At 51.3% G+C, this 12,242-nt stretch overlaps 1 protein-coding gene across 1 annotated transcript; it reads left to right on the forward strand.

The window, feature by feature from the left end:
- Window positions 1-1,128: 1,128 nt before the first annotated feature.
- On the forward strand, window positions 1,129-11,982 carry SLBP (stem-loop histone mRNA binding protein). Its single transcript, XM_068543597.1, has 8 exons — window positions 1,129-1,272; window positions 1,381-1,497; window positions 4,209-4,313; window positions 6,460-6,519; window positions 6,823-6,960; window positions 7,872-8,021; window positions 9,083-9,164; window positions 11,043-11,982. The coding sequence occupies exons 1-8, from the start codon at window positions 1,214-1,216 to the stop codon at window positions 11,157-11,159; spliced, it is 828 nt and encodes a 275-aa protein (XP_068399698.1). The 5' UTR covers window positions 1,129-1,213; the 3' UTR covers window positions 11,160-11,982.
- The last annotated feature ends 260 nt before the right edge of the window (window positions 11,983-12,242 follow it).

Genomic DNA, 12,242 nt, shown 5'->3' on the forward strand with positions numbered 1-12,242 from the left:
TCCCAGCTGGGGTCAGAAAGCCCATTTCCAGGGCACCCTCGTTGAAGGGTCCTGGGGGTTGTAGGGGGGGGGTCAGCATGCAGGCGCTCCAGGTACACGTGGCCCAAGGTGGCAGGCCCTGCTGGTCGAGGCCTCCAACCTTGAGCTCTCCGCTGTGTCCCATGGTATGCCTGGGGGCCCCAGGAGAGCAGCTCGGGTCGGGGAGCTCCTCAACGGCACGTGCTTCCTGCTCCCTTATGTTGGTGCTGGCCCCCGAACGTTTTTAGAAAGTGGTACATGGAACGCATTTAAAAAACACAGGTGGTCCCGAATTTTCTACATCCCGGAGATCTTTGATGTTCTTTCGACTTCAGTCCTTCTCTTTACTTCTTTTGCACACAGCATCACTTAACGCGTGGAGACTGGCCCAGGGCCCCGCCGGGTGGGGTGTGGGGTGCGGGGTGCGGGGTGGGGGTCACGGAGGGCCCGTGGGCCGCGCGCAGGGGTTGGGGGCGGTTAGCGCAGGAGGCGGCTCTGAAAGAGGCAGAAGTGAGCTCAGCGGCGGGAACTTCACATAGGCTCGCGACGCCGGGCATCAGTCGCGGGCAGCGAGTTACCGCAGGCTTCTCCGTGCCTGAAGACTGCAGCCCGACGCTGCTCTGCTGCCTCCCCTTCCGGGTTCCGGGTTCCCGCCAGCGCGGACACAGTCCCTGCCGAGCCGACCAATCGGAGAGCGCCCGAAACCGGGGCCGGGCCAATCGGAGACGCGTCCCTTGTCCCCTTGGCGCGCCTGCGTCGCCAGCGTCCGACTCTCCCGCCAATACCCCTACCCCGCCCGCGAAGGCGCGGCCAATCAGCGTCCGAGGGTCGCGGCGGCCCGGCCGCCTCCAAGGCGGAGGGGGCAACCTTTTTTGAGGGCCTCGCCTCAGTCAACCCGGCGGCGCCCCTTCGCCTCCCGGATGGCAGCACGCGGGGCAGCTGTTTCGCGGCTCCCGTCCCGGCCTGGGCGGCCTGTGGGGCGCGCGCCTCCGAGCGGCTCCCCCCGGCGCGGGCCCGATGGTCTCGACCGGCCCGGCGCGCGCGGGAGTCCGGGGGGCGGGGCGGCGGCCCATAAAGGCTGTTGGGGGCGGGGCGCGCGCAGTCAGTCAGCGTCGCGCGGAGAGGAAGTCGCCGTCGCCGCCGCCGCCGCCACAGCCGGACCCCCAGGCCCCCACGATCCCGCCCGCCGCGTCGCATGGCCTGCCGGCTGCGAAGTTCCCCCGGGTGCGGGAGCCGCCGCGACGGCGACGCCAGGTGAGGCCGGGCCGCGCGCGGGGGGCTCCCGGGCTGGAGAGCGGCGGCGGGCGGGGTCCGGGCAGGGGTCCCGGGCTGCCTCGCCCTGACGTGGTGTCTTGTCGCCAGCCCGCCGCCGGCCGCAAGATGGAGCCTCGGACGCAAGCGCACGGCCGACGGGAGGCGCCGGAAGCCCGAGGACGCCGAGGGCCCCTCGAGGCCGCCAGGCCACCGCAGACCCGACAGGTGGGCCCGGCGCGGCCGTCGGGGGCCGGAGCGGGGGGGTCCCCGCAGCTGACCGACTAGGGGGTGCTGGTGGGTCACCAACAACTCTCCACTAGTCGGGGCGCCCTTGGGTCACCACCCCTGACTGGTCCCGGCACCTGCGCACCACAACGTGCCGGCGGGGTGTCTCGGTGATGGCTGTCGACAGAAAGCGGGCTCATCTCAGTCAGCGAGCCCTGCTGTGTTCCGGGGCTGGCGCTGGGGGCCACCACGAACTTAGGGCTTCCCAGCGCAGTCAGTCAGGTTGACCCGTAAAAGAGTCAGCTCGGAAGAGTCGGGTGTCAACAGCAGCGTCCCAGGAGGCGGGCGCCCCTCTTCTCACCCTGACGCTCCCTAGGCGCTTCCCTCTGCCGAGTCTCGGCCGCAGCGTGTGCGTGTTTACACGCTTACTGGGGGGCTTTCTGGCTGAGCAGCGTGTTGGGGAGGTCAGGGGGCCGTGTCCACCTAGACTTCCTTTTTGTTTGCTTACGCCCTGACGCGGGTGGGTCAGCGAGTCAGGTGAGGCGTTTCAGAGACGGGGGCGGCAGGTGAAGGCCTCCGTCGGGTGAGATGGGGGGTCCCTGGGCGAGCGCCCGCCAGGGCCTGTGTGAGCCTGACTAGAGGAGGGCGAAGGGTGCGGGGAGGGGGGGCAGCGGCCAAGTTCAGGTGAAAGGGGGCGGCGGGGAGTGTGGGCCTCCGGATGGGCTTCTAAGGCAGGAGGCCCAGTGCTTGCTGATGGGTTACGGGTGGGTGGGTGCTGGGAGGAGTCAAGGGCGACCAGCTTTTCGGCCTGGAGACCCTCCGTCGCTCGTGGAACCTTTTGCCACCATGAAGAGGACGGGGGTGGGGCAGACTGGTCTGGGGAAGGAGTTGGTGATCAGGCCTAAGACGCTTTTCAGGTGAGTGAAGAGCGGATGTTGCGGAAGTAGCGGGCGGGACCTCACAGGCTGGTCGGGGAGGCACAGATGCTGAATGTAGCATATACGTGGCTTTTAGAGATTTGGGATTATGATATTACCTGGGAAGAGATGTGAGTGGAGGAGAGGCCCTGACAGCCCTAGGGCTAGATGTGAAGGACAGGTAATGGAATGCTGTTTTTTGAGATCATGCTCTGAGCCCTTTAGCTGAAGACAAAGTGTCACAGCCTTACAGTGCTTTGCATTCCTTTGTGTCCTGTGGGTACTCCTCTGGCTCACAGCAACCCCGTAGGCCTCCTTGTTCCGGCAGGAATGCTCCTGTCCTAGGCACATTGCCCCTGCTGTTCTGTGCGTGTGCTTTCACTCCCACAACCCCCTGTGGTGCCAGCGGGGAGTACACGGGGGCGCGTGGTGAGTGGAGCCACTTACATCTCCAGGGGCGCAAGAACTGGTCCCTTTGGAGGGACGTTAGCTCATTGTGTAAAACAGGCTTTGTTTTCTACTTGACCACTTTTCCCAAAAGTACTCTTGTCCTTAAGATAGGGTGAGTCGGTGAATATAATTTGCCTAATCTAAGAAATGAATTTTAGTTTCACGCAAGGTAGTTTGTATCAAGCTATCAAAACATGAGATGGAGTGAAAGGTCGTTTGTAAGCACGTTTTAGAAATTCAGGAATCTGTCACGGCTGGGCAACTTAGACCTGGATCTCTTGACACACTAGTGAGGATGTTGGCGTCCAGCCCTAGACAAGCCTCCATTTGGTTCTCTTCTGTATCTGCCATACAGTCATTGAGTCATTTTAATTTGCTCATTAATTTGATTTCAGACCCTGCCAACCATATTTAGACTGTGGAAATTTATTTTTAGGGATCCAATTTGAGTTTCTCTGGGTGGAGTAATTATAAGGAGAGAAATGATAATTACATAGAGGGATTATTTTTTTGTTATTGCTGTTGCATTTTCAAAGCATGCCATTGGGTTTTCAGCTAGAATGTATAAAGTCGCTTATTGATGCAGTCGAAGTTAGTTTCCACTTTTGATATACCAGTGATGGCCAGTAGAAAGCTGAGGAGGAAAAGTAAAAATGTAAGTTTACATCTAATCTCTAAGTAACAGACGTAGCAACAGTTCCAACTGCCGGAGTTCTTGGCATCAAGTTCAAATTGCCTGAACTTGACTAAAGATTTCCTTGAGCTCTAGATAGAACTAAGCTTCTAGATTAAATTTAACCCAACTCTAGGGGGCACCTTTACCTGTAGACTAAGTGCTAATGTAGTAAGAACTCTGAAGTACATTTTTATCCCCCCCATTTTAATTATGATGTGATATATCCTGAGCCATTAATTGTGTGCGTCTAGAAGTAAATAGTAACCACATTTATTAGCCACTAGTGCTGGCCACTCTGCTTAGCTCTAAAAATGTATTAGCTGAAATCTTTTTTAAAATCCTAAAAAAAAAACCCTCGTTTCTGGAAATAAAAGTAGTTGTACTAGGTAGGTACACTTTTTGGTGCCAATGATACCTGTTGACTTTGTCTGCCTTTCCCCTGCACTGGCACATAGGGAGCGCACAGAAGTTGTTTAACAAACAGAGCCCAGGAGGCTTCAGACGAATTGCCTGAACTCGGTGAGCTAGTAAGTTATGGAGCAGAGATTACTCTGGAGCCCGTTTTCTTGGCACTCTCCAGACAACCTCAGAACATTTCCTGATGCACGATTTGAAAGGAAACTGAAAGTTGTGTCATGGTTCAAATGTGCGTTTTCATTTTATTGCAGCTTTACCACTCCCGAAGGCCCTAAGCCCCGTTCTAGATGTTCAGACTGGGCAAGTGCAGTCGAAGAAGATGAAATGAGGACTAGAGTTAACAAAGAAATTGCAAGGTATGCATTTCAGACCAGTTTGAAATGTTACCTCTGGTGTTTTTAATTATATGTGAAACTTGAGGCATATCTTAGAGTGGTGGTTTTTAAAAGTCTGGTGGGCCCCAGACCAGCCACGTCAGCAGCTCCTGGGAACTTGTTAGAAATGCAGGTTTTCAGGCCCCACCCCAGGCCTGCTGGGTGGGGAACTGGGTGGGGCCCAGCCCTGGCTTAAGCCCTTCAGCTGAGTCCACTCACTGAAATTTGAGAACTGGTGTCTTGGGGCTGTCCTTCCAGGGTGGCAGTAAGTGGGAGGTGGCGCTGCTAACAGCTCAGAAATGCCAGAGTGCGTGCGGAGACGGGTCCCTGACTTGGGGGTCTGTGAACCCCTTGCAGTCGTACCCAGAGCTGTGTATTCAAGTTCAACTCCAAGCCACTTCCTCTTCCTCAGCTCATTGCAGTTCAGATGATGCATCCTTCACCACTGCTCACCCCCCTGGATTACATTCTCCCTGGTATTTGGGGGCCTTTCTTCCTTTTGAGAGATGCCATCCAACCCAGGGAATGAACGTTGAGTTAAAATGTTGTGGCTCGAAATTAATTGAAGTATATTGAACCAAGAGTCTGTTCTTAATTCTGATGAGAAAATATGTCCTCATTGTCAGCAGGGAAGCAGGGCCAGACTGCTTCCTCCCCCTCTGCAGCGGTCGATGGTATTTAGAGCTGCTGTCTTTGGAAAGGCTCGGACACACGTGGGGGTTGGTTGTGACCACTTAATTTCTTTCAGCCATGAGAATGCATGTGTGTGGGTGAGTAGGATGCCTGGGTAGAAGGGTGAACTGGAGCTGACAGACGTGGGCTTCAGTGTTTTGAATGAGTTCTCGTGTTTATATAGATCTTGATTTTTCCCAGCTGTAACGGTAGGCTGTTTGACTGGGTCTATGCAGTTTTTGTGTTCTGCTCACCAGGGTTATAACAATCCTCATCATGTCCTTGTGTATCCGGACCCCCAGTGTCACCCCTTGCTGGGGACTGTCTGCAGCTCTTAAGTGCCGCAGGGAGACCCCTGTTTGTCTTGACCTTCCTGTCGGTGGACCCCTCTTTGTTCCTTTCTGAAAATTGCCCTGCCTTGCAAAGCAGGCCTGATCTTGTCCAGAGCACTGTTTTGGGCCGCTCTGTGGATCACACGCTTTCTGATGGAAAGCTGCTGCTTTTGATAAGACCCAAGTGATGTGAGCTTTTGATGATGGTGGTCTGCCTTACTTCCCACCAGGAAGGGGGGCGGTAAGAATTCAGCTCACTGTATGTCAAGGAGGCTAGCACACACTACACACCAGCGGTCTGAAAATTTGAAAATAGGTTTTAGTCATACCTGAAGCCAGTCTTTTCAACTGGAGTTCCAGAAAGAATGAAATCCTACAGAAAATGATTTCAGGAACTAGTTTCTCAGTTCTCAGGGGGTGGTTCATTATCTCCCGGTATCCAGGCTTTACTGGGATGCCCCAGCAAACTTGGGGAAGGTTGAGAATTTTAGATTTGGAAGGAGGCACCGTGATACGTGACATCTTTTAGACACCTGCATGAGCTTCTAGCTAGAGGCGCGGTTCACGGTTTTCATTGTTAGATTGCAGTGTGCTTTTTTGGTGACGTACTTTTGCAAAGTTGGGTGTTGGTCATTGCTGTGATAGGAGGGAAATGCCCGGTGAAATCCACAAGGGATGGGGGGACGGGGGAAGGTGTGCAGTCTTTCCAAGAAGGTGAGCAGTGCCCAACAGGCACACGTCTCCTTAATAAGTAATCGTGGTATTAGAAATAAAAACTTTGTATTTCAACTCATGTTTATTTTTTTCTAAAGGCTTCAGGGTTAGAGGGATGTAAATTTCTGTGTCGTTTGGGTCTCACTACTTAGCTGGCGGCAGTAGTTTTTTTTTTTTTAGAACCTGGTTGTTTTAAGCACCTTGTATGATCTTGGCACGTAACCTTTATCTTCACCTCAAAGGTGGTTGAGGGAGGTTGAAAATAAAAGAAGCCACCTACTGTTACTTAATCCACTTACCAGACCACACCCTCAGGGAGGCTTTGTTCCCTGTGGGTCTGTCTTAGCTCTAAAAGCATTGTGTTCATTTCTATACCTTTTAAAAAACAGCAACGTTTACTTTGCTCTCAGATATAAAAGGAAACTCCTCATAAATGACTTTGGAAGAGAGAGAAAATCATCATCAGGAAGGTAAATGCTGTGTAATTATTTCTTTTCTAATTTAATAGACCTGTAGTTTATTAATGAAAAAAAAAAACTGTGAACATGAGATGCTAAGTGTCTCAATAGCATTTACTGTTTTTCTGTTCTTCACTGATTTGAAATATGTATCTATCGTGTACTAAATTCCCATATATTCAAAGATTCTGGACTGTTGTGGGGTTAATATGGTTTGGAATCCAGAGGGCAAATACTCCCGTTATTGTGTTTAAGCGTTTTCTTACGTAGTGATCTTAATTGTGAGGCTTGTTCTGTTCATTTCATTTTCTTCAGTTCGGATTCGAAGGAGTCTATGTCAGCATTGCCAGCTGACTTAGAGACCGATGAAAGTGTCCTGATGAGGAGACAGAAGCAGATCAACTATGGGAAGAACACCATTGCCTACGATCGCTATATTAAAGAAGTCCCGAGGTAGTCTTGTTTCGCCAGCATGTCCTGGTCAAGTCATGTGGCATTGCCGTCTAAAGAGTTGCTTAGGTGGTAAATCTGATTCTGGGTGTAGTTCACACCTGCTAAGAAGTGTATTATTAATGACTTTCAGGCACTTACATAAATAAAGAAGAATGGTTGGTGACTGAGAAACGAAGGACGTGAAGATAAAAAAATAACATTTTCATAATTTAGAATGTTAGATGACATTTCATGTCTCAGGACTCATAGCTGTCTTATAAATGTAAGATTACTAAAATACATGATGGGAAAACTAAAGTTCAAGTTACAGATTGTAAAGATTTTATTAGAGAAAGATATGAGTATTGCCCCGTTTTGTGTAAGCAGCGTCCCCCCTCCCGCTACGCACTCAGGATACAAAGGGAGCTTTAGAGAGTATACCAGCTGCTTGGCAGGATTGAAGTGCAGATGTCGGGCTTCCCTGGTGGCGCAGTGGTTGAGAATCTGCCTGCCAATGCAGGGGACACGGGTTCGAGCCCTGGTCTGGGAAGATCCCACATGCCGCGGAGCGACTAGGCCCGTGAGCCACAATTGCTGAGCCTGCGCGTCTGGAGCCTGTGCTCCGCCAACAAGAGAGGCCGCGACAGTGAGAGGCCCGCGCACCGCGATGAAGAGTGGCCCCCGCTCGCTGCAACTAGAGAAAGCCCTTGCACAGAAACGAGGACCCAACACAGCCATAAATAAATAAAATTTTAAAAATAATAATAATACATAGATTAGATATGTGAATTTTATAAGAAAAAAAAAAGAAGTGCAGATGTCCTATTCTGGGGCATGGATTGCGAAGGAAAGCAGAGGCAGAGAGGTAGTGCTTTTAAGCTCACCTGCAAATGTGGATGGTGTGTGCCAGGATAATCCCTCTCTCCCGGTAGGCACCTTCGACAGCCTGGCATTCATCCCAAAACCCCCAACAAATTCAAGAAGTATAGTCGACGATCGTGGGACCAGCAGATCAAACTCTGGAAGGTGGCTCTGCATTTTTGGGATCCTCCAGTGGAAGAAGGATGTGATTTGCAAGAAATGTACGTCTTTACTGCATTCTCGTTCTCCGTGTCTGCAGTTCGGGTGGTGATCGCAGTGGCTCTGTCACTGTGTGGCAGGTTATCGTGCATAACGTCTGCCTGTGGTCACAGCTTCGTGTGTGTGTGTTTTCTCTGCACGAGTGTATAAAGCCGGCTGGGCAGGCTCAGGGAGAGGCCGGAGGGAGGGGGGTGTGCTTCCTGGGCCGGCTTTACTGTCTGTAGCTCGGCCAGACTCATCTTAGGAAACCTAGAGATATGTGGGGTTTGTTTTTAAGATAAACATTTTAAAAAGCATGTGAATAATTTATGTTGAGCTATAAACGTGAAAGGTCTTTTTTTTTCATCTAAGGAAGGCTTTTATCTTTTTAAACTGTGTCTAGTTGGAAAGGTCTCAGGCCTGAGTTTCTGCCACGTGGTCAGGATGCCGGTTGAGCGCGGAGGTGGAGAGACTGTCTGTGCGGCCTCTCTTCTCAGCTCCCTCGACCTGAGCCTCTCCCTCCCTCAGAGACACGTTTATTCATTCAAGTGTTGGAGTTTCTGCTTTGTGCTGGGGAAATTTATTAGAAACTGTCACGTTTGAAATGATGTCTGACGCGTCTTTACAAGTTTGGCCTCACAGACACACACTGATTTTTTTCCCGGGGTCCGGTGTCACTATTGTCCCATTCTCTCTATGGGTAGGAAATTGGACAAATGAGTGATGATGTGTAGTATGGCTTGTCACGGTGTCTGTCTTCCCCCCAAACTGGGCTTTATTATTGACGCTCCTACTCGGAAGGATGCCTGTGGCTGTGTACAGATAGTTGGCCACGGGCAAGAGTGGGCAGGCGGTTGTGTGCTCTGAGCCGGGTGGACGTGTTTGCCTGCACTGCGTGCTTTACCCCGGCGAGGTGATCGGGCAGAGGGTCAGTCTGGCGCACGGGGAGTCGCTGAAAGCTGGTGGGTCCCTCAGGGAGCAGAGGAGATGCGTGTCAGCGCTCACGGGCAGCGCGGCCGTGGTGGCGTTTGCCTTCTCCTGGCTCTGTTACGCGCTGACTGATGTGCTTGTTCTGACCGCGCAGACGTCCTGTAGACCTCGGGGAGATGGAGACGGAATCTGCGGAGAGCAGCTCTGAGTCCCAGACGAGCTCTCAGGATAACTTCGTAAGTACCTTTCCTTGGTTTTATCTCTCCGCGTGAGTGTTACAGGTCAATTGTTGACAACATATGCCCCTCTGAAAACTGAAGTTTAAGCTGAAATTTGATTCTGGTGCTTATGAAAAGGGGGCTCCTTACCCCTTTCTCTGACTTTATTGAAATGTCAGATTTGATGGAGTTTGTAGGTAGTGGCCTTATTTTAGATTTTGGGCTCAATCTAACTACTGAGTACCACCATTTTCATTTAAAAGTAAAAGGCCTTTTCTTCTCTGGTTCACAGGCTTTGTCACTATTGTTAATTTTAGACTGTATAGTTTGTCCTGGTGAATTGCTAGTATAGGAATCATCTGCTAGTTGTTATAAGTGGAGGAATGCTTTGGGCCTAGGGGTTTCCCCACATTTGCCAATTTTAAAAAATTACATGATTTTGGAAGAAAAAACCTCCAGAGATGAAAAGCAATGTACAGAATTGCCTCATCTCTAATTCTCTAGTTACTGGTTGGGTGCACGTTCTTCCAGACTTCTCTGCACGTATACAAGCCAAATACACAGCAGCAGTTTACTACTAGTAAAAGGATCCCTTTGTTATTTTAAAGGAGACGGCCCCAATATTTACATGTGGAAATACTCTGCACATTAAGTAAAAAAATAGGTTAAAAACTATAACTCATAAATATTTGAAAAGCTCCTGCTTTATATAAGATCAACCTATACTGTATTTGAACAGGTCAGGAGCATATAAAATAAAAGTGCGTAGTTGCCTTTTCCTGCCTGCCTTCCATCTGTGTCACCCTGATAAGCCTGGGACGTGTCCTTCCAGTCTTGGGGACCATCTGCATCCCACGTACTCTTTGTGACTATTCGAGGTGTTAGAAGTAACACAGGGAGTCCCCTGGAGGTCCAGTGGTCAGGACTCAGCGCTTCCACTGCAGGGGGCTCGGGTTCAATCCCTGATCGGGGAACTAAGACCCTGCAAGCTGCATGGCCAAAAAAAAAAAAAAGTAACACAAATGTCCAAAAGAGAGAATGACAAAATTACATTCATAAGGAATACAGCTACTACAGATTGTTTTTGAAGACTAATAACGTGGAAAATGGTCAAGATAAATAAAAACAGGATACTTAACCATAGGATGATCCCAGTTTTGTGGATATTTATACACAGGCAGGACTAAAACCCATGACGATCTCAGCGGGTGGCATCCTTGGTTTGGATTAAGAGTAACCGTTGTCCCAGCTCAAGAAGCCGATTCTGAACGTGTGGCTCGTGGTCACAGAAGTTAGGGGGCGGTGCCTGCACGGGCGCAGGTTGGGGGCCAGGCCCTGAAGATCAGAGGCAGGGGTCCTGGCGGGAGGTCCCGGGGCGCCGAGGAGAGGTGGGAGCCGGCGGGGCGTTCGCGGGACAGGAGAGAAGGCTGGGTGGCGAGGCGGAGCCCCCCGGCTGGCCGGCCTGCACTGCTCGAGCCCGAGGCACCGGGGGCAGCGCGTTCGCCGCTGAGCACGGCCACTACCACAGCATCGCTGTTGTGCTCGCGAAACGCAGCCGTGGTAAAGCCGCGCTCAGGTTTCCCGATTGTCCCGGTAATGTCCTTGGGCGTGTCCCATCCACACGGTGGCTCCTGTTAGGCCTGTTAGGCTTGAGCGGCTGCGGCTCAGGGCCCTTAAAGGTCACTTGGTCACTAATGGGGGGGGCGGGGGGTGGGAGTTTGACAGATGCGGCTGAAGTGAAGCTTGGCAGTATCTGCTGGATGCTCTCCTGGGCCTATCCTGCGTTCCTGGGGGGGGGCGCTCAGCCCCTGGAGGGGGAGCCGCCCTGCTCAGCGCCTCTGGCAGCAAGTCCAGTGTGCCCGAGGGACCGGCTGTGACCGTGCTTCTGTCTTCTAGGACATGTACTGTGGCACCCCTACCAAAGTTAGACACGTGGACTGCCAGGCCGAGGACGCGTTTGACTTGGAAGCCTGTTTAACTGAACCCTTGAAAGACTTCTCGGCCATGAGCTAACCGGCGCCACCTGGAGGCCCCTGGGAGCAGCGCTGCCTCCCCCGGCGGGGTGGCCCACCAAGCATGCGTCCTGCCTTTGTAACTGGGGGTTTCTGTTCATAGTGTACAGTCTCTTGGTGAATTGATGTTCTTGCCTTATTTTCTTAAGAAACGTTAATTTTATGTATAGGGAGTGTATTTTGCATGTTTTAAATTGTAAATGGAACTAAATCCGAGGAAAATTGAACTTGAAGCAATCTTGCAACAATCTTAATTGCTTAATCTCTGCATCCTTGAAGTTAACCTGACAAGTGTACCGTAACTGGTTTTCCACAAGTATTTTAGGCATTAATTGCTACTCGTCAGATGGCTGGTTTGGGTTTAAGCATATGTTCACGGGGCTTTCTTTACTGGTATCTGGCCGAGTGTTCTCATAATCGGATACCTTTAATATCTTTATGGAAAGGGTTAGGGTTTGGGCTGTTTGTCAGTATGTCAAGATGGGTTTTTTTTCCTCATACAGAGCACTGAATAGTCAGATATTAAATTGAGCTGGTAGGTTAATGGGGTTTATGTAAGTTATACAGTCTTAATTTGGTACTTGTAAATAGCACTAAGTAGCCCTTCTACCTATACTACTCCAAGAGTTAAGACAGCAGAAGGATTTAGAAAGAACATTTTTTTTATAGTCAGTTAATTTACCGTGTAAAATTGCTGTAAATGATAATGTGTACAGATTTTCTGTTCAAATATTCAGTTGTAAACTTCTTGTTAAGACTGTTACGTTTCTATTGCTTTTGTATGGAATGACATTGCAAAAATAAAAAGGACCTTCTTTAACTGACTTACTACGTTGCCAGATAGGCTGCCTGCTGTGGGGATTCCTGCCCTTGGCTTGTGCCCAGGGAGGGTGGCACGCAGTGGGGGGAGAGTCGTGCCCGGGCTTGTGGCCCTGCCCCACCCCGCCCGGCGAGGAGCACCGCATTTTGAGAGGTTTGCAGCTCTGGCCTGGGGTCTTGGTCGGGCTGGAGCCGGGTCCAGACCTGGTGTCAGCGGTGGGCCCGGTGTGTGCTTTCCCTGGACCCAGGCTTTCCTGGTTGAAGG

This window comes from Eschrichtius robustus, chromosome 4, assembly GCF_028021215.1.
Source record: "Eschrichtius robustus isolate mEscRob2 chromosome 4, mEscRob2.pri, whole genome shotgun sequence".
Classification (NCBI taxonomy): domain Eukaryota; kingdom Metazoa; phylum Chordata; class Mammalia; order Artiodactyla; family Eschrichtiidae; genus Eschrichtius; species Eschrichtius robustus.